The sequence below is a fragment of the Ursus maritimus genome, unplaced genomic scaffold (assembly GCF_017311325.1).
Source record: "Ursus maritimus isolate PB19 unplaced genomic scaffold, ASM1731132v1 scaffold_11, whole genome shotgun sequence".
In the NCBI taxonomy this organism is placed as follows: Eukaryota; Metazoa; Chordata; class Mammalia; order Carnivora; family Ursidae; genus Ursus; species Ursus maritimus.
Window position 1 is genome coordinate 9,047,531 of NW_024423453.1, and position 19,791 is coordinate 9,067,321.

General features: G+C 38.6%; 1 protein-coding gene and 1 pseudogene across 1 annotated transcript in view; both read right to left on the reverse strand.

Moving 5' to 3' along the window:
* Positions 1–18,100, reverse strand: part of LOC103661765 — an 80,873-nt pseudogene extending 62,773 nt beyond the window's left edge.
* Positions 1–18,435, reverse strand: part of ARSJ (arylsulfatase family member J) — a 75,188-nt gene extending 56,753 nt beyond the window's left edge. Inside the window, exon 1 of the mRNA XM_008689456.2 lies at positions 18,028–18,435. Within this exon, the coding sequence (XP_008687678.1) occupies positions 18,028–18,425 (398 nt within the window). The 5' untranslated portion in view covers positions 18,426–18,435. The remainder of the gene's footprint in view (positions 1–18,027) is intronic.
* Between the last annotated feature and the right edge of the window lie 1,356 nt (positions 18,436–19,791).

Sequence of the window (19,791 nt, forward strand, 5' to 3'; positions counted from 1 at the left end):
ATTGTTGCTTCATTATTATCTTCCTTGTAAATCCATGAACCCTAGTTTGGATATTAAAGGCTTTCATGCACCTGCACTGTAGCATTGCAATACCTTAAGATTATTGATTATTACTAACTGCCTCGTCTTTAAAAACTATGATCAATTCTTTAAAAGCATCACAACAAACATCACAATTTGTAAATAAAGAAAAGCCAACTATGTTGTACTCAAAGCACTGGCTTATAAAAGATGTACTGAAGAGATAGGTGACAATTTGTCAGTGCTGCTGCTTGGTCACTATTTTTATATTTTGTAACTAAATGCCTATATTCTCTATTCTTGAGAATGACTGCATTGTCCACAAAATACTCATTTGTAGCATTAAGTCAGTCGTGTATCTTTCTTGACCTGGGAAACGACTCCCAGAGTACATAAAACAGGCCTGAGGATCTCAAACCACCACCCAGCACTCCTGGAGATTGGGCAGAGGGCCCTGGACCTGCCTTTGAAGGAAGGGTTTGAGGCTGGGAACCTCTGCCCGGCTCTCTACTTTCATCTGTTTTATATACTGAGTTTTCCATCAAAGACTCACTTGAATAAAAAGTTCCACCGTAGAAAGAGTTTGTAAGTCACAGAACAGGTTTCAATTCCAACAAGGGAATAAATCAATTTACATGTGGCAGACAAACCTGTGTACTGGCCAGCTCCCTGAGGTCAAAAAGAAGCCTTGGGACAAAGCAGGGACTGTGTGGGTCTTAAATACACAGCTGGAGGCGTGAGGCTACAGCCCTGCTCCAGGCCCGGAAAGGCCCGGGAGGGAGTGTGCACATGGGAAGTGAGGCAACTCTTACAGGATAGGACAACATGGCTTCACTAAAGTTTCCCACAAATATTTAAAATAAAGGGATTTTGAGGAGAAATTTGAGATTTTAAAAGACCCTTGAGATCCAGTGTTCTTTAAGAGATAATTTTAAAAATTTCTTTTGCAGCAGTATAAAATTTTTTACAGTTCTTGTCCTTCAAAATCCAAGAAAGGGAAAGTTTGGGCTCACTGATATGTCAGATGGAGGTGGGACTTTCAGTTTTAATACTGGGGGTAACCAAGGTGAATGAACGCACTGAAACAAACATTCATCTCATTAAAGCTTGTCTGCGTATCTGCACAGCTGTTAACTCTTTGGCCCAGAAAACAACACGGAAGCCAGCAGCAATACAACTGACTCAGGGTGGTTCATAAATTGTTCAGAGAACAATTTTATTAACTCAGAGAACAAAAAGAAGAGATTGCCAATGTGGAAAATTTTTTTAAATGACTGTTTTCTAAAAATAAAAGCATGTATTCTATTTTTATTTAGCTATTTGTAAACTAAGAAACCAAATGAGCACACCTCAAATTAAAAAGAAAAAAAATTCTTACCAGAAATAAATCCTTAAAAGTCCTAACTCCATAAATGCAGGTGAAGATTCAACCACCAAGTGCCACTCAAACTCTTTGGCCTTGACATTACTCTAAGAGAGAGGGAGAAACGTGTGCGCGTGTGTGTTGGTGGTATATCCACTTGACATTTAATCTGTCTGAAGCAGCAGCATTTTCAGGGTAATGGCAATAGAGAGGAATGTCCAATTTATACATCGGCTGTGCCTGTTGGTTTCCTTTCTTCAGCAACCATCTGAGCAACTCTAATACTAATATTGTATACTGTGCTAATAATGTGCAGGGTTTGTGTCTTCAAGTCTGAGGTGGCGAAGTGATGGGAATGGCCACTTCACCTAGGCAATGCCATTCTGGGCAACTTTGGGGCCAAAGGAGCCCCTGACCTTGTTCTTGTCTCGACAGAGCTGCTTCCTCCACATTTGCCTGTGCTGCTTTATCTTTCCTTTGAGATGTTAGTAAGTGGCTGAGCTAGAATTCAAACGCAGATCTTCCAACTCCACCACTCCATATTACGTATGCCCTTCTGTGGACCTTACTGCTAGATGAAAAAGTATCTATGTTCTGGCACGCCTTCAAACTGTGAAAACTCAGAGAGTCAGGTAAAGGAGAAGGGAGAAACAAAGGCCCCCATGTATTGGTGGGCTTTGAAGTGTAAAATGTAATTGCAGAAGGCATTCCTGTAATTTGTAATCAGTAGTAACTTCACCTGCTTGAGTGAGCACATTTTTTTTTCTGCTAATAGCAGAATGAATGACCTTCAAGTTGTCCTTGACTCCTCATTTCCCCCCAAACTATCTGTAGTCCATACAAATACTCTGTCTGCTCTGTCCGTGGAGGTTCTGTATACTCAGAACCTACTGCTTTCCATCACCCCTCTGCACAGCCTGTAGTTTCCCCACACAGCTTAATGGATGATCTCTGTACCAGGTCTTCCTGCTGCAAACCTTGCTTCTACAATCTAGCCTCAACACAAGCACCAAAGCAATTCAGTTAAAACCAAGTTAGGTCACTTCACCCCTCCACTCAAAGCCTTCCATGGCTCCCATTTTGCTCACAGTGGAAGTCCCCATCCTGCCCTGGCCTGCCCTGCACTACAGAATCTGGCTCCTTTAACTACCTTGACCCCAACCCCTCTAAATCTCTGCTGTGCTCCCTCTGATCAGTCTAGCTAGATGGGCTTCTTAATGGTACCTGAACACACCAAAGGTGCTCCTCCACAGGGCCTGAGCTTCCACTGTTGTGTCCGCCTGGAGCACCACATAGCAGACTCCCTCCTTCACTTTCTTCCATGACCTCCATAATAGTGCCCTCTTAACTCCCATCCCCTTTCCTGCTGTAGTTTCCTTCACAGAGCATAGCGTCCTCTAGCATACTACATATTTCACTTACTTGTGTCTCCTTGCACTAAAATACAAAAGTCACGAGAGCAGGGATTTTTGTAGGTTGTATTGACTGCTACGTCTCCCAGTGCATAGAACAGTTTCTGGCAAACAGCGGGTACTCAATATTGAATGAATGAATGCTGAATGAATCTCAGGGAAATAAAAACAAGAAGCCCAATTAAATCAAGGGTGGTTACCTCAGGAACCATAACTGGTAATGGAAAGCGTCATGAAGGTTTACACATGAGTGTGACAAACTAGTCCATGTGTAGTTTTCTCCTTTGTAGAACTTCTAAGGATATGCATTTAACCTTGGGAGACTCCTTTGTAAGACTGAGAAATACTAACACTCACCTTCCTCATAGATTTGTGGCGAGGCTTAACATTTGTCTTTAAAAATAAAAAAACTCTCTATTTTAAATTATGTATTTATTTTGTCTTATTATTTTGGCATCTGCAATCATTCAGAGCCACATCAGAAAAGAGATCTGAGAAGTTCTATTGTTAAAACCAAATCACTGAATTATTTTAGCAAATCTCAGACTGTTGAAGCAAATGACCTAATTTCATTTAAAGATAAATGATGACAATGAATTCCTCAGCTAATTCAGACCAGCTAGAACACTTTAAAAAATCAGGATATATCTGAACTCATTCTGAAACTGATGCAAACTAGATCAAATTCTTAATTTATTGATTTAAACAAGACCTCAAAATAAATGTCCATTTTCTCTAAGTTGGCATTGTGGTAGAAAGGTTCTAAAAGAGAACAATGTGCTAAAATATCTATATTTCCTAGCACCTTTACTTTCACAATTTCGTTCTCAGAAATTCAGTTGCTTTTGCTCTTGAGCCAATTGCTTTGCCCAAAATAGGGATTTTTTTTTAACATTCATTTTGTGGGAGGGCAGAAGCACGTTGATAGAGAAGCTGTCTCTTCCAGGAGCCAGATCTACGTAACCTGAAACAAGCCTTCAACTATAGAGGATATAAAGAAAACCACACAAATTAACTGCACTTCCTATTTGGACGGCATTTAAATTAAACAGTCTTATGCATATAGTGGGTGTTAAATGGTGGGGGGAAAAAAGAAAGAAGATGGTAGTAAACAGTCATGGAGCCTAAGAGACCAAAACTGTATTGCAGTGTTACTCCACACTCACTGAGGTCCCCACACCAGCAACTTCATCATCACCAGGCTGTTACTGGAAATGAGGAGTCTCAGGCCCCACCCAGGAATGAAGGCTTTAACAAGCTCTCCAGGTAATTCTTATGCTTTGCACTATTACGTACATCTCAAAGTTCTAAATGTCTAATTGTTAATATTTAAGAGGTTAGGGTCAATAATACATATGAAAAAAATCCTTAAAACTTTTCAAAGTCAAATTTAAACAAAACATTTTATAGCAAGTATACAACTATTACTTCAAAACATAGTAACAAAATTAGAGCTGGGATTATATTTTAAATCCCTTTGGATCATTTAAGGTCTTTGTTTCATCTCAATATCAGAAAGTGTAGTTTGATTAATAATTTAAGTATCACAAATTTTGAAAGGTAAACTAATAGTGTCATCCTTAATTTAGATACATAACAAATGAATAAGAACTTATTCCAATTTCCCTAAATTGTATGAGAGAGCCAGTTTGAAAATGACTTTCTGCTTTTTAAAATAGCTATATCTATTTTAGCCTGTTGTGGCTTTACTTGAATAAGATATTTATTTATTTCTACTCTAAAGAGTAGTTATGCAGCTATACTAAACCCATCTCGTTAACCATTGGAACAATCATAGTGTTAGTGTTGGAATTTTAGCCTCATTATATAAGATGGGATCTTGACCAAGATATTTTACTTCTGGGAGCTTGACTTCTTCATATATAAAATGTGGATAATAATAATTACTCCTGAGTTATGAGGTCCATATATGTATTGGAAGAGGGAGAGAGATACATACACAGGTAAATTAGAGAATATATGTTAAAGAATTATAGATATAATTTCTTAACACTTGTTAAGTGCCAAATAAATGTTACATCTCTACTCCCAAGATTTTATCTTCAACTAAACCTTTTAGTTAGAAAAATTTATGATTAAATTATACTTCAGAGCATTGAAAGAAAACCAAAGTAGAGCAAAAGCAAAAAAACCATACAAAAAGAAAACAAAAACCAAAACTGATTTCAAGTATTTGAGTTTATATTTTCAAGTATGTTAAAAATTATCTAAAGTAACAAAACTTTATTTTTTTCCTATGGTGGGGGAAGGCAGAGGGAGACAGAGAATCTTAAGCATTCTCAATGCACAGTGTGGAGTCTGAAGAGGGGCTCAATCTCATGACCTTGAGATCATGACCTGAGCCAAAATCAAGAGTCGTATGCTTAACCAACTGAGCTACCCAGGTGTCCTAAACTAAAAAATTTTAATTTGGTAAGTTTGATACACTCAGTTCACATACTTTTATGATAACCTTAGTCTGTGCAAGAACCTGGTGTACAAGGGATATGACATATTCTTTAATCTTATAATATTCAACCCCAAAGATAATTTTTTCAAGTCTGATAAAATAATTTATAATTCTTGAGGTCTTCAGATCTAAGATCATGGCAAATCTTTTTTATAAATTTCTAATAAGTCACAGATTTATTAAAAATGTAAAAATTATAGATAATTTATAGTATACATTAATATTGTGATATAGATTATTCATTATTGCTTCTGTTCTGTCAGTGGAATTTTGAACTAAGGTAATGAGCTGACGATAGGATATTGGCAGTTTGAGGAGATGAGATATTTTGAAATAGTAGTTCTAAAAAATGGAACACATAGTAGAGGAAGTTAAGAAGATCACTGGGCACTTCTGAATACCTATTTTGGATTTGTGGTCATGAATTTAATCCAGCATCGATTGCCACTCATGTTCCTGCTGCTACGTACCTCTTGGTTGGACCTTACTGGACACTGAATGTTGCCAAACCATGCTCATAAAGCCTGTTTGGACACTGTGCACAGGACAGTCCTGTAATCCCACAGGGTGCACTTAGTTTCCTCAGCCTCTCTCTTATCTAGGTCTGGTTCCCTTACCCTCTCCAGTCAAGTCCGAGAACAACCAAGTATTGAGAAAAGCACATTAATATATCTCCTCAGCAAGGGGACAATGACCTAGTGATTATTTTCTGGCTTGTCTCCCTACTAGGACCAGGTGGTTAGTAGATTGATGTTGGTGTTATGATAGAGATGTATTATCATTGATTCTGTTTGGTCAGTGGAAAAGAGTCCTATTCATTGTCATAAAGTACAGGGGATGGAAAAAAATTACATGTGATATCCCTTTGAATTATAAGAATTTTATCACTGTGTTGACTGTCATATCATACCCAAGAAAAGGTGTATAAAACCTTTATAAGCTAAACCCAAAATGTTTGTGGGTATTGTTATAATTTTTGGTAAGGCTCTACACATCCCCAATTTGGAAAAAATTTAAAAGAGCAGTTGAGACTTTGGAAAGATTTTTCCTTTTCTGTTCAAAATAAATGCCCTGTAGAATTTAGTTAAACCTAAAACTAGAATGTATTGAGCGTCTATTATATGTCAGGCAATACCCTATATGCTTTCACCAACATGGTCTCATTTAATAGGATAACCAAACCAGAAAGTAATGGTCTGTTAGCTCCTATTACTATCATTTGATGAGGAGACTCAGAGGCATGAAGTAACCTATCTACGGTTTCACTGTAGGTGGGAACAGGTGTTTGGACCCAGGTCTTCAAGCCTAAGCCTACTGTTCTTCCCACACAGCACACTGCTCCTCAAATAACTTCCACTTAACATGGCGGCTTTCTCTGAACACGATAAAGGTTAAAATTGTACTTGAACAATTGTTTAAAGTTCTTAGCAATCTGAATATTTAAGTCCACTTAACTCTATGAAATAGTGTATCAAATCTCAGTTGATCAAAATACTGATATGGATGTTGACAATTTTTATTTTTTATCTTCTTCTTTTAATTAATAATATTTTTATTATATTATGTTAGTCACGATACAGTACATCCCTAGTTTTTGAAGTAAAGTTCCATGATTAAATCAAATATTCTTTTAAAATGTTAAGCCACTGTACTATGCAATGAAAAATATGGGAACTCTTAAAACTTAGAATAATCTCATATATGTCACCCATAAAGCACTTACCATATTTTTGAACATCTTCTCATCAAGACCTTTTCACTTGATTCAGTACAATTATTGAAGAAATATTTGTTGAGAATCTGCTTATCAACATTCACTATTTGTGGGATCACTTAAAGTTGTCCAGCATGAAGATAATAACCAAGATGATCAAGGTTTTACATTTATAAATATATATTAGATAGATAGATAGATAGATAGATAGATAGATAGATAGATGATAGATAGATAGATAGATTTCTATGTGGCAGATTCTATTCTACATGTTCTATGGACATTATCCCACTTAATCCTCACAATAAACCCTTTGAGGTGCATACTAAACTTACCATGGCCATTTTCCCGTGAGAAAATGAGGCATATATAGCTTAAGTTACATGGCTGGTGTCTTACAGGATCCCTCCTTTTTAATCAGTAGTATATGTTTTGTTTTGTTTTGTTTTTTTAAAATAGACTATGTTGTAAGAAGTTTAGAGTTCAGGGGCACCTGGATGGCTCAGGTAGTTAAGCACCTGACTCAGTTTCTGCTCAGGTTGTGATGTCAGGGTCGTGAGATTCAGCCCCACATTGGACTCCATGCTCAGTGCAGAGTCTGCTTGAAGGTCTCTGCCTCTCTGTCTCCCTCTGCCCCTCCTCCACCCCTGCCCCCCCACTCTTTCTCATATAGAAATAAATAAATAAATAAATAAATAAATAAATAAATAAATAAAATCTTTAAAAAGAACTTTACAGTTTAATGTGTTGTACATTTTGGAATTGGGAGAGAATATGTACATAAATAATTACAAATATTATAAAAATGTAAAGAAGAGAGGCTGTAGGAACAGAAAAATGCACTTGATTCTGTCTGGTGTGGGGTAAGAAAATGATCAGAGAAGGATTGGAGAGGAGATGAATGTAGTAGAGGGTCTGGAGGGAAGCAACATAGAGGAGAATGAAGGATATTCTATCAAAGGGAAACCTGCTTAGATGGAAACAGGGGGGTTGGGGGGCATAGCCCTTGTGGGAAAATACAAATACCTTGGCAGTGATAATCCAAAGAAGGTATAAATGGGAATGTGTTGGGAGATTGCACCAGAAACTTATCAGAAGCCATATTTTGAAGGTCTTTATATAGAATGTTTAAGAATAGGGCTTTAGCCTACAGGTAATGCAGCTTCTAAAAGATTTTAACCAGGGGAGTGGTATGATTTTGACCATGTTAAAATTTCACTCAGGTCCTAGTATTAGAGGCAGATGCTATAGGCAATACAACCATTTAGGAGGTGACTGAAATAGTGGTCACAGAGCATATAAAATTCCAATTCCCATGAAGCCAAGAGCAATGTCTTAATTCAAAACTATTTATTGAGTACCTACTGAGTGGCAGTCCCTGGGGTGAACTGGCATTCAAAGCTGAATGAGATATGCTAATGATATTCAATAAAATTTTAAAGTTATTGCTGATTGAAGGAATTTGAAGTAATTAATCACCAGCCTTTCCACTACCCTATTTCCTTTTCTTCTCATTTGGTGTTGTACTCTTAATGTCATTTTTAAAACATGCATCTGCTTTCAGTTGTCACAAGCTTAGCAGGGCTCCATCAGATTCTGCCAAGCATGATGACAACAACATACACCATCTCCAAGGGCAGACATTTCAAAAATATATGTCCCTAATCACCTTCCTGACCATCTCAGAGCTAACAATATCACGTGAAAAAAATTTATGATTGAAACTAAAACATATGGGATTTAATTTTAACTCTTTGCACCGATAGATTGAAATTGGAAAAGAGATACGACTGTATCATAGAAAAATTTTTAAAAGAACAAACTATTCCTTTAAAGTTTGTATATGATTAAAAATTACAGAGCTGAAGCTCTAAATTTAAAAGAATTTTTACTTAAAAGGTTTATAACACTTAGAAGTTTCCACATATTACCTCAATTGATCAATTTAAGGTTGGTAATATAAATAATATCATTATTCCTATTTTACAGGTGAAACCATGGAGTCCTAGAGAGATTATTTATTCCAGGTCAGGAATTTGTTCATTGAATCAGCACTGTAATTCAGATTTCTTCACTATAAATTCTATGCTATTTCTGCTCTATCACATTGCCTGCCAGAGAGAAATAAATAACCATTTATTCATCTATTCATTCATTCATTCATTCATTCATTCATTCATTCATCTATTCTTCACACATATACTTAGTGCCTATTAGTACAAAGCACTGTGAGATTTATGGAGATTATAAATCAGAGGTACGAGGTTCAATGACAGCTATGAATGAGGTGGAAATCATGCGTAATAAGACAGTAATAGAAAGAATTATGAAAGGTCATCACTAGAATAAATTATTTCTGGCTAAGGAATCATGGAAAGCTGTACAGGAAAGGCAGTATTTTAGGTGAGTCTGAGTGGCTGGCATTTGGGCAAAGAGAGATAGGGCATGAATTCCAAGGACTGGAAACAGTATGTGCAAAAGAAGGAAGAAAGTGAAGTATGGAATGTGCTCAAGAAACAGTGAATCATCCTTCTTGCTGGAGGAGAGTGTGAAGCTTGAGAGAGGAAAATAAGGCTAAAAACTTTTTCAAAGACTAGACTAAGGTGCTTATCATTTTCGTATCAGGCCGAATGAGGGGATGCAAACAGCAAGGGTCTTGTTGAAGCCATGCAAGTTTAGGTTCAAATACAGGCTCTGCTGCTTAGAAACTGTATGACCGTGATCAACTTGACATAATTTCTCTGAAACTTTCATGTATCATCCATGAAAGGAAGACATTTGTTAAATATTTCATAACTATTTTTCAAAATAATAAAAATATTTTACCTTCAGGGTGGGTGTGAAGATCAAATGACAGGATGTTTGAAAAGTGACTGTCACAATAAGGTTGTCAGTAAAAATTAATTCCTGTTCTCATTCCGTGGTAGTCAGTGGCGAACCAGGGAGGGTGTTTGCTGAGGCTGGTGATGTAATGAGAGTCATGTTTGAATAAAGCAAATATGCTGGGTGAATTAGAAGAGAGAGGGAGTAAATGATTAGAGGTAAAGCCTCTCTTGCAATAGAACACACAGGGGAATTAATGTCTCAATGAGGTAACACTACCAGGAATATTTACTATCTAGAATGATAAAAGAACATTGCAACACACTCTAATTATATCAAAGTAAAATACAGAAAAAGATTACAGTGAAATTAATTCTGGAATATTGCTGTAGGAAAAAATCTGAATGAAACCAAACTTGAAATAAAAGAGGCTTTCATACTGAGCTCATATTAGAGGCAGGGGCTCTAAGTCTTTCGCTTGTCCCACCTTTGACCTTTGGGAGAGGTCACTTGGATGAAACAAAATGTTCTCAACTCTCCACACCTGGATACATTTCCACCTTTCAGAACAGCCACTCAGGAAGCTCACCCAGGATTACCTGAATAGAGATTCATTTCAAAGGGAATCTTTTTTAAAAGACTCATTTAAAATCAGGGACTTTGATCACAAGAGTGTGCCAATAGCTTACTTGACCATGATTCTACTGTCAGAAAAACCCATGAGGTCAAATAGGAAGAGGCAGCTATTTGTTGAATGGTCTCCTCTATCGAGCTGTTCTTTTTGAAATGGATATGTGAGGCTTTAAAGTCACCCTCTTCATTTGTTGTTACATTCATTTTCCAAAGCCAAAGTGAGCCTTGGAAAAAAAAATTGTTTCTCCTAAACTTCTAATCATAAACATTTCTCTAGATGTTTATGCTTTAACTAAATATTTACAAATGTAATAAGTGAACTCTTAGCAACTGGTATTTATTGTGCACTCTCAGTATGTAACACTACTTAAAACTAGGCTTCAGATAAAAGAAGTGGATGGAAGAGAAATCATGCAGGACTGTTGATGTTATGTTTACAATAGAAATGGAGGGGAACTGTGTGTGTGTACCCTCATGCCTATGAAATGGAATCATCAAGCCTGACTCTCTTTAGCATCCTTAAATCTTTCTCCTGTGAGAGTGGCTGAAAGACTTCAATTATTTTTTTCAGGGTTTTCAACACTAGCACAATTGTTGATTGATAATTTCATATCTAGAAACAATACTTGTTAACTCCCAAGAGACATGTTTCCCTGCCTGTACAGCCCATTGCAGTCTACAGAGGAGGCCAATATGGATCCTATCTTCCTGGACAAGAGGACGCCCCCAGAGCTCCTGACTGTGTGCCTGACTACACACAGTATGGCTGCAGTAGTTGGTGATTGAAGGCTCAGGAGCTCAATCGATATCCAGAATGAGGCTAAAATTAAAACTGAACACTCATCATTTCCTAGGAGATCGTCTGGAGAAAATCCTACCATGCCTTTTGGCACCATTTGTATTTTCACTCTAACTCCGATCTTCCCAATGTATCTTCTTTCATTCAGGTTCTAATCTCTATATATCTCTGTACATCCTCTACTCTGATTCAACCAATCCATCTCCACTCCTAACTCCCTAATCTTTGCCAAGAAGCCTTGTGTTATTGAAAGTCTGACATTAGCAAAATTCACTATGACCTCCCCTCTTTCCTGGACTTTCTCTCCACCCTCTTGCTTTAGTTGATTGCTGGGTATCCCTGACATCCTCTCAACTTGGGGCTGTTCTTTTACCCATGCCCAATTATCACAGAGCCTGAAGCAGGAATGAATGTCTTCCTAGCTCCTCACAGGCACTTTCAGACAAAGGCTCTTGTCTACTTTTAAAAGCTCAACTCCTTTGAGAAGCAAGGCAACAGGTTATAGACTATCTTTCCTATTTGACTTCTTTACCTACTCAGTTCCAGGCCCTGCCCCTTACCTCCCAGTCATAAATGATTCCAGCACCTGGTTCACCATCCTCTTGAATACCACGTCTCTCATTGTTGTTAATGATTTCAATATCCACCAAAGTGACCTATCCAATACCTTGCCCTTCTAAAACCGTGCCTTCTTCATTTTCAAAGATGTTTTCTTCTATTTCACCTTAGCATCCATTCCCCTGTCATTTCCCAACACTGTACTACTCATACAATTTTGATCCCAAGCATACACTTCTCCAACAACCAATATCTACCTAGCTTTCCAAGTTTATTATAATATCCTCACTTCAACCCCAGCCAGATAGTCAATTCATTGACTCTGGTGATTACTTAGAGAACACCAACCCCTTATATTTCCCTTTGCCAATTTAGAGTCCATGATACCACTTCATTCATTTGACAAAGCCCCAAATCTAGTTAAATCTACTTCTTCAATGGTGCTTCTTCCACATACCAGCATCAGGCCATGGCAGGAGAAAAACAAACAAACGATGACCGTCTCTGTTTAAATTTATGACCACAAATCTCAAGCGGGCTTAGCTGAGTGCCCTGTCTTCGTACAGCATTTCTCTACTTAATTCACTTTCTCATTCTCCTGGAAGAATATTTTCTATTTCTGTTTTTAAAACTCCAGATCTTTATTCTCAGCTAATGACTTCACTTGTTATTTCACTTAGAAAGTAGAATAATTGAGAAATGAACTACTTCATATTCCAAAACCAAATCTTCCAACCTATTTGCATTTGCACATCCATATTTTCCTTCTTCCATATTAAAATGAATGAACTGTTAAAGAAGAGCTAAGAGAATTTTGAAGGAGAACAAGTCGGAGAACTTACATTCCAGATACCAGTATTATAAAGCTATAATAGTTAAGAATGTGGTATTGGCACAAGGATAGACAAAGAGACTAATGGAACAGAATAGAGTCCAGAAATAGACACAAACATCTACATTTTTCTGATTTATGAAAAAGTGACACTGCAGTGAGGTGGAGAAAGTATGGTCTTTTTAATAAATAGTGTGGGACAAATGGAGGTACACATGGAAAAAAAAATCTTGAACCCTGACTTACACCATAACAGAAAATTAATTTTAGATGAATTATAGAAAATTAAATAAAACTTTTAGGAAGAAAAGGCCAGAGGTGCCTGGGTGGCTCAGTCGTTAAGCGTCTGCCTTCGGCTCAGGTCATGATCCTGGCGTTCTGGGATCAAGCCCTGCATTGGATTCCCTGCTCGGTGGGAAGCCTGCTTCTCCCTCTCCCACTCTCCCTGCTTGTGTTCCCTCTCTTGCTGCCTCTCTCTCTCTGACAAATAAATAAATAAATAAAATCTTTAAAAAAAAAAGAGGCCAAATCATGATCTTGATTTAGTCAAATATACCTTAAATAGGACATAAAAAGAAAAAGAATATTAATTAGACTACAATAAAATCAAAACTTGTTCATCAAAAATACTATTAAGAGTGAAAAAGTAAGCCATGGAGTGGAAGAAGACTTCTGCAGTACAAATATCTGACAAAGAAACAGAATATATAAATAACTACCACAAATCAACAAGGAAGAGCAATCTCCTAATGAGAAAATAGACAAAGACTTAAACAGAAACTTCTTAAAAGGGAATATTCAAATAGTCCATAAAAATACAAAAAGATGCTCAACTTCGGGGCGCCTGGGTGGCACAGCGGTTAAGCGTCTGCCTTCGGCTCAGGGCGTGATCCTGGAGTTATGGGATCGAGCCCCACATCAGGCTCCTCTGCTATGAGCCTGCTTCTTCCTCTCCTACTCCCCCTGCTTGTGTTCCCTCTCTCACTGGCTGTCTCTATCTCTGTCGAATAAATAAATAAAATCTTTAAAAAAAAAAAAAGATGCTCAACTTCATTAGTCACCCGAGAAATATAAATTTAAACCATAATAGTATACCAGTGCATAACAACCAGAATGACTAAATTGAAAAAGACAATATCAAATGTTGACAAAGATGGGAAACAAATAGAGCTCTCCATACACTGCTAAGAGTGTGTATTGGTAAGAGTGTAAACTGGTGGAAACCCTTTGGGAAACTGCTGGGCAGTATCTACAGAAAATGAATACACACATTCCCATAACCCAGCAATCCAAGTTCTTAATAGATATCCAAGAGAAATATATATATATATTCATCAACAAACACATACAAATACATTCATGGCAGCACTATTCATAGTGGCCCAACACTGGAAACCACCTTAATGTCTGTCAACAGTAGAATGGATGAATAAATTGTAGTGTATCTATGCAAAAGAACACACTTCAGTAATGAGGATGAATGAATTACATCTACAGGCAACAACATGGAAAAGTTTTACAAACATAATGTTAAGAGAAAGAAGGCAGACATGAAAGAGTACATTTTCTATAATTCCATAAAGATGCAGTTCAAACACAAGGCAAAAATTAATCGAAGGTGTTAGAAGTTAGGAGAGTGACTACCCTCAGCAAGAAACAGGAGCTGTTTTAACATGAAATGAATTTATCAAATATCCTATTACAAACACACATTCAAGTTACCTTTGCATTCATAAAAATGATCATCACGGTACTTTAAGTAGAAAAATTAATAACAAAATAATTAAAAAAGAATTATTGCCAAAGATATAAATTTAGTTCAGATTGCCAATTTTTCCTACTTTAAAGTCTGCATAAAATTCATCTCTAAATTTTGCAAAGCTTTTTTTTTAAAGATTTTTTAAATTTATTTGAGAGACAGAGAGCATGCAGCAGAGGGCGGAGAGGCAGGGGGACAGACAGAATTCTCAAGCAGACTCTGCACTGGGTGCAGAGCCCAATGCAGGGCTCAATCTCATGACCCTGAGATCATGACCAGAACCAAAACCAAGAGTCGGACACTTAACCAACTGAGCCACCCAGCACCTCTAAATTTTGCAAAACTTTTATTTCTCTTTCTGAAGCCTTCACTATATTCTTTTAAGAAGAAATGATGTTATTTATCTATGTCTTTATTTGTAAAACTGTGAAAAACAAAACAGAAGGTGAGAAAATTACTTTGAAATAAATCAAACACGGAAGGCCCCTTTCTCAATCAAACTTTTTTTATCACCAGGCCAACTCTGAACACATACAATGCTGTTTCTCGAAGTCCCATGTATAAAACCCCTGCATTACTACTGCTCTTGAAATTTTTTGCCATAACTATATAAAATGAAGATAACAACAGCAACTATCTCATAGAGTGTTATAAAGATTAAATGAGGTAAAAATGTATTATCCTGGAACAGTGGATGTTAGTACTTAATAATAACACCCTTAATTTGTATTGATATTGTGAACATGAGAATAACCTGATATGTTCATTAAATCATTACTGAATTCTGGGCTCAACCCCAGATCTACTGAAGCTTACTTGCTAGTTGGGCCTGGAAATCTGCTTTTTTTTTTTTTTTTTTAAGATTTTATTTATTTATTTGACAGAGAGACAGCCAGCAAGAGAGGGAACACAAGCAGGGGGAGTGGGAGAGGAAGAAGCAGGCTCCCAGCAGAGGAGCCTGATGTGGGGCTCGATCCCAGAACGCTGGGATCACGCCCTGAGCCGAAGGCAGATGCTTAACGACTGCGCTACCCAGGCGCCCCTGGAAATCTGCTTTTTAACTAGCCCTTTGAGTGATTTTTTTTTGTAGATTTAAATTTGAAGACTACTATCCAGAGATTCAGGCTTACTTCTTACTTCTTCCTCAGAGTTCCAATACAGGGATCTGAACACAGTGAATGCTTACTGACAGTCCAACTGATACTCAATATTACCAGATGGGTATGATATAAATTATTAAAGCAATCTGGAACTTATTACACATTTATGCAGTATAGGGGAACAGATTTTTACATTTTGACTTCAGCAAAACATAAAAGGAGGCTTGTTTTGTTAATAGTATTTAAAGTAGTCTCAGTTTTAATCATTTTAACTTTCTTTATAAAAGATATTTGAATCCTCTCATATTTTACATAACCCATTTTCCACTTAAAATAATTCAGGACAGTTAGGTTTTTATTGCTTTTTGTTTTTGGTTTTGTTTTGCTTTGTTTTGTTTTGTTTTGTTTTACTTTACTTTAGAAGATCCAAAGAGTACACACATGTGCTCATGGAGAGGACAAATGGCCATAATCCCTGGGCTCTGCATTATATTAGGCCCACAACTAGGCTTCCATAACTACTTTCTTTCTTATCTTTGTGTTCATATAAAAGAAGGTTCCAGTCTAAAAAAAGAACTGCAAATGAAAATGTCTTCAACTGTTTAAGTCAAATAAAAATTTAAATCAAGTTACAGTATCTACTTAAACTTCTTGTCTATAAAACAGTTACACAATTTGTCACACTGAATGGAAAATTTTAATAGGAGGATAAATCTTTTCATTAGATGTTCAATTGCATTGAAAGTGCAAGAGAGTCAACCTTTGACAAAAGAGAAAAATTAGCTACACTATGGTGAGCATAGCATACTATATAGAGCTGTTCAATCAATATGCTGTATGCCTAAAACAAAGCAACATTGTATATCATCTTCAATTAAAAAAAGAGAAAAAAATTAGGAATTATTTCTAGCTTCATTTCTTTTTCATGTCATTAATTAAACCACAAAGATTAAAAGATAAAACCTCAATATTTTATCAGTGCAAGATAATGTTTAGGAACTAAATATTCTTATTTGGTGAAAAGCCTTAAAGCATACGTTCTATTGTAAAAGATAAAATTCATATAATTTGTGTACATATTTTCAACTACCACCGGCTAGCTCAGTAAATCTAAATTCTCTAAATTAGTTGAAGAGGTTCAGTGAGCTTTTATGACACATTTATTTCATAAGTCAAATATAAGAGTGGTTGGGATTAGACATGAAGAACTTGACCTGCAGGCCACCAGATGGACTCATTTTCAAGCCAAAAATCTACTCCTTTATAAATATCAAATGCCCTTGACTTTCTGATGCCACAAATGACCTTTAAAATGACTCTGAAGTACAGTGAGACTTTTTTTTTTTTTTAATCTCTCATTCTTAAGAAAGGAAAGGATGGGAATTTTTTTCTTTTCTTTTCTGGCAGTGATGCTACGTTCTGACAGCTTGTTAAGCAATGGAAATCATGCTGTAAGCAAAAGTCTCTGCAAGACAGATTCTTACAAAATAATCTTTATTTTTCCAATGGATACTGGCTACTTTTAGAGGATCCAATTCCAAGAACAACTTCACTGAAGCAGGGTTCCCTGAGACTGAAATCACAGGACGCATATACTGAACTACTAAGGCTTCTCTTCTACCTCTGTCCAGTGGTAGCTTGACCTCCAGACCTCCTAGTCTATCTCTGTCGCACAGGCTGACTTTGGACATCCAAATGAGTAAGAGTAAACTATACTCTAATAGGATAGAATAAACTATGAAAATGAGTGAATGCCTTAAGTAGAAAGTTTAGCTATTTAGCAAAGCAACAAATTAAAAATACTTTACTTAAGCTTCGAAATAATCTGATTTTTCTTAGAGTTAACCAGGAAATTCCCAGATGTGAGAAGCAGCAGAAAACTTCAGATGAAATTTAACTCTTGTTGAACGTTTATCATTGCATTTCCTTGCATTTTGAGAACTGCCTTGGTAATCACACATGGCCCTTTTTATTGATCCAGTTAGAGAAAATAACCTATCAAAGACCCAAACAGACCCATTTGTACACTAATTTTATATTGCTTTCCATCTGTTTCCTTGGTCTCTTTTATGTCCTTGAGAACCTATGGCTTTGATTATTCAATTCTAGATTTAAGAACAAACCAAGAGTTGCAAAAAATTTTTGATCTTTCTTATCAGTGATGGCGATTGTGAATTCTGCTGTGACGCCTGAAACAAATCTGAGCATGCCCAAAAGCCAAAATGGGCTTGGTCTCCTTGGAAAAGGAGACCCCTTCTGGAGATATGTGGTTGGTAGGTGAGACTTTACAAGTCCCGATCTCTTTTAAAAACTTGGAGGGCACTTCACAGCAGGCTCTGAGAATACGCAAAATGAGACTAGAGAGAAGACGTTCAAGTTCATTAATAGGGCATCCAATTTAATACCCACCATAACTCAATACCACATTTCATTCATTCGCTTGTTCCCCGTATTTTCTGTTGCTCCTTTAAATTAGGAGCTGGGTCTTAATTAAATGCTTAAGATTTCTCCAACGAATAAATATACGAAGTGGTAACACTTACTTTCCAGTAATAAACTGACTCCTGGACGGTGTGCAAATAGGCTGGACATAGTAGTTCTCTAGTTTTACTCCTTCGGCAGCGAGCTTGTCAAGAGTGGGAGTCTTGATCTCCGAGCCGTGGTAACCCACATCTCTAAATCCCTGATCATCCGCTAGGATGAAAATGAGATGGGGTTGGGAGGCGGCAGTTGTGCTGGGCTCCGGTCTCTCTCCAGACTGAGCTCGCAAGGCTCCTTCCTCCTCCTCCTCCAAGCCCTGGCCCCAGGACAGGTAACCGTAGGTGAGGAGGCTGAGGACCCAGAAGGCTGCCAGCGCCCCCATGGCTAACATCTTTCCCGGCCAGACCCAGGCTTGCGAAGGCGGCGGAGGCGGAGGCCCCGCACAACCCCTGGAGGCCATTCACTTGGGTCCCGGCTGAGACTCCCCTCGCAGAACCACGCACCGCGTGCCGCCGCCGACGCACACATGCACGCGGGAGGGGTCGGCCGAACAGGCGGTGGACTGTCTCCACCTGGAAAGCGGTCCTGCGCCCCTCTCAGCTGTCACCACATCCAACAACTTTAACCTTCTAGAAGTGATGGGACATCGGGAACAGCAAGGAGTCACTCTTCTCCTTCAAATTTCACTTTTTTCTCCTCCTCGCTCCCCTGAGCAGCTTCCACACAAAAAAGTTAATGCCTCCACCCAAAAGTTCTCTGGAGAAGGAGTCTGGTAAGGGCTTGCGAATCACTTCGCGTAGGGGCTTTTTCTGGCCAGAGCGCCCTGGAAGTTGGGGAGCGAGGTTCTTGCGGGCGCGCGCGCGCGCGGGTCGGTGGGATCGGCAGTCTGGCGGTCCCCTCACCTGGAAAGCACTGGAAGTTGAGCCGCCACGCCTCGCTCGTACTCTAGCAGATAGACAGCTGCCTGAAATGGACCGACTTCCTGACCGTTTTCTCCACTTTTCCAGGGCACTCTATTTCTCCCGGTCCTCTCCAAGGCGTCTGCCAATCTCCCCGACACTAGGCGGCGAAGTGAGGAAAAAAGCCCAGTTCCCTCATTTCTTTCCACGGCTAACGACCTTTTTTCTGCAGGAACTTCAGGCGCCGAGTCCTCCGGACCGCTGGAGCGCGTGGGGGAGCGAAGCGGGGTCCCTCCACGCCGAGCCCACTTGGTCTCCGCGGAGTTGGTGCACCCGGCCGAGGCGCTGAAAGATGGGTGCGTTTTGTCAGCTAACTTAGTTTTGGCACTAGGCGTTCTTTGCCGCCTCCTCCCTCTTCCCTGTCCAGTGAATCACAGAACGGTACTTTCTGCTTTCGCTCCTCCAGGAAGAGGGGGAGGGGTAAGGTTGGTTTAGAGGTTCGGTCTTTCCTTTTTCCTTTCCGGGAGGAGGAGGGAGGGGAGGCTTTGCGGGACAGAGAGAAAGCTGCGCGCCTTTCCTCGATCCCTGCAGGATCCAGGGGGGTCCGCCAAGGCTAACTTCCCTCTGGATTTCGCCGGCTGCCCTCCATCGTCCGGAGAGGGGGGAAACTGCGGCGGCGCGGATCCGGAGGGGTGAAGCGGCCGCTTCTTTTCCTGGGTCCGAACATGAAGAGCTCTCTCGCCCATCCCGAATGCTGCGCGTGCAAACTTTTTCTAGCTTCTGAGAGAGGAAGAGCAGGAGAAACAACAAACTGCGTAGCATACTCTTTCTTCCTCTTCTAGTTTTCCTTTACTAGTCTCTCCCCTCCACCCCCCCATTTTTCCTACTTTTTTATCCCCGCCTCTTTTTTTTTTTTTTTTTTTTAAC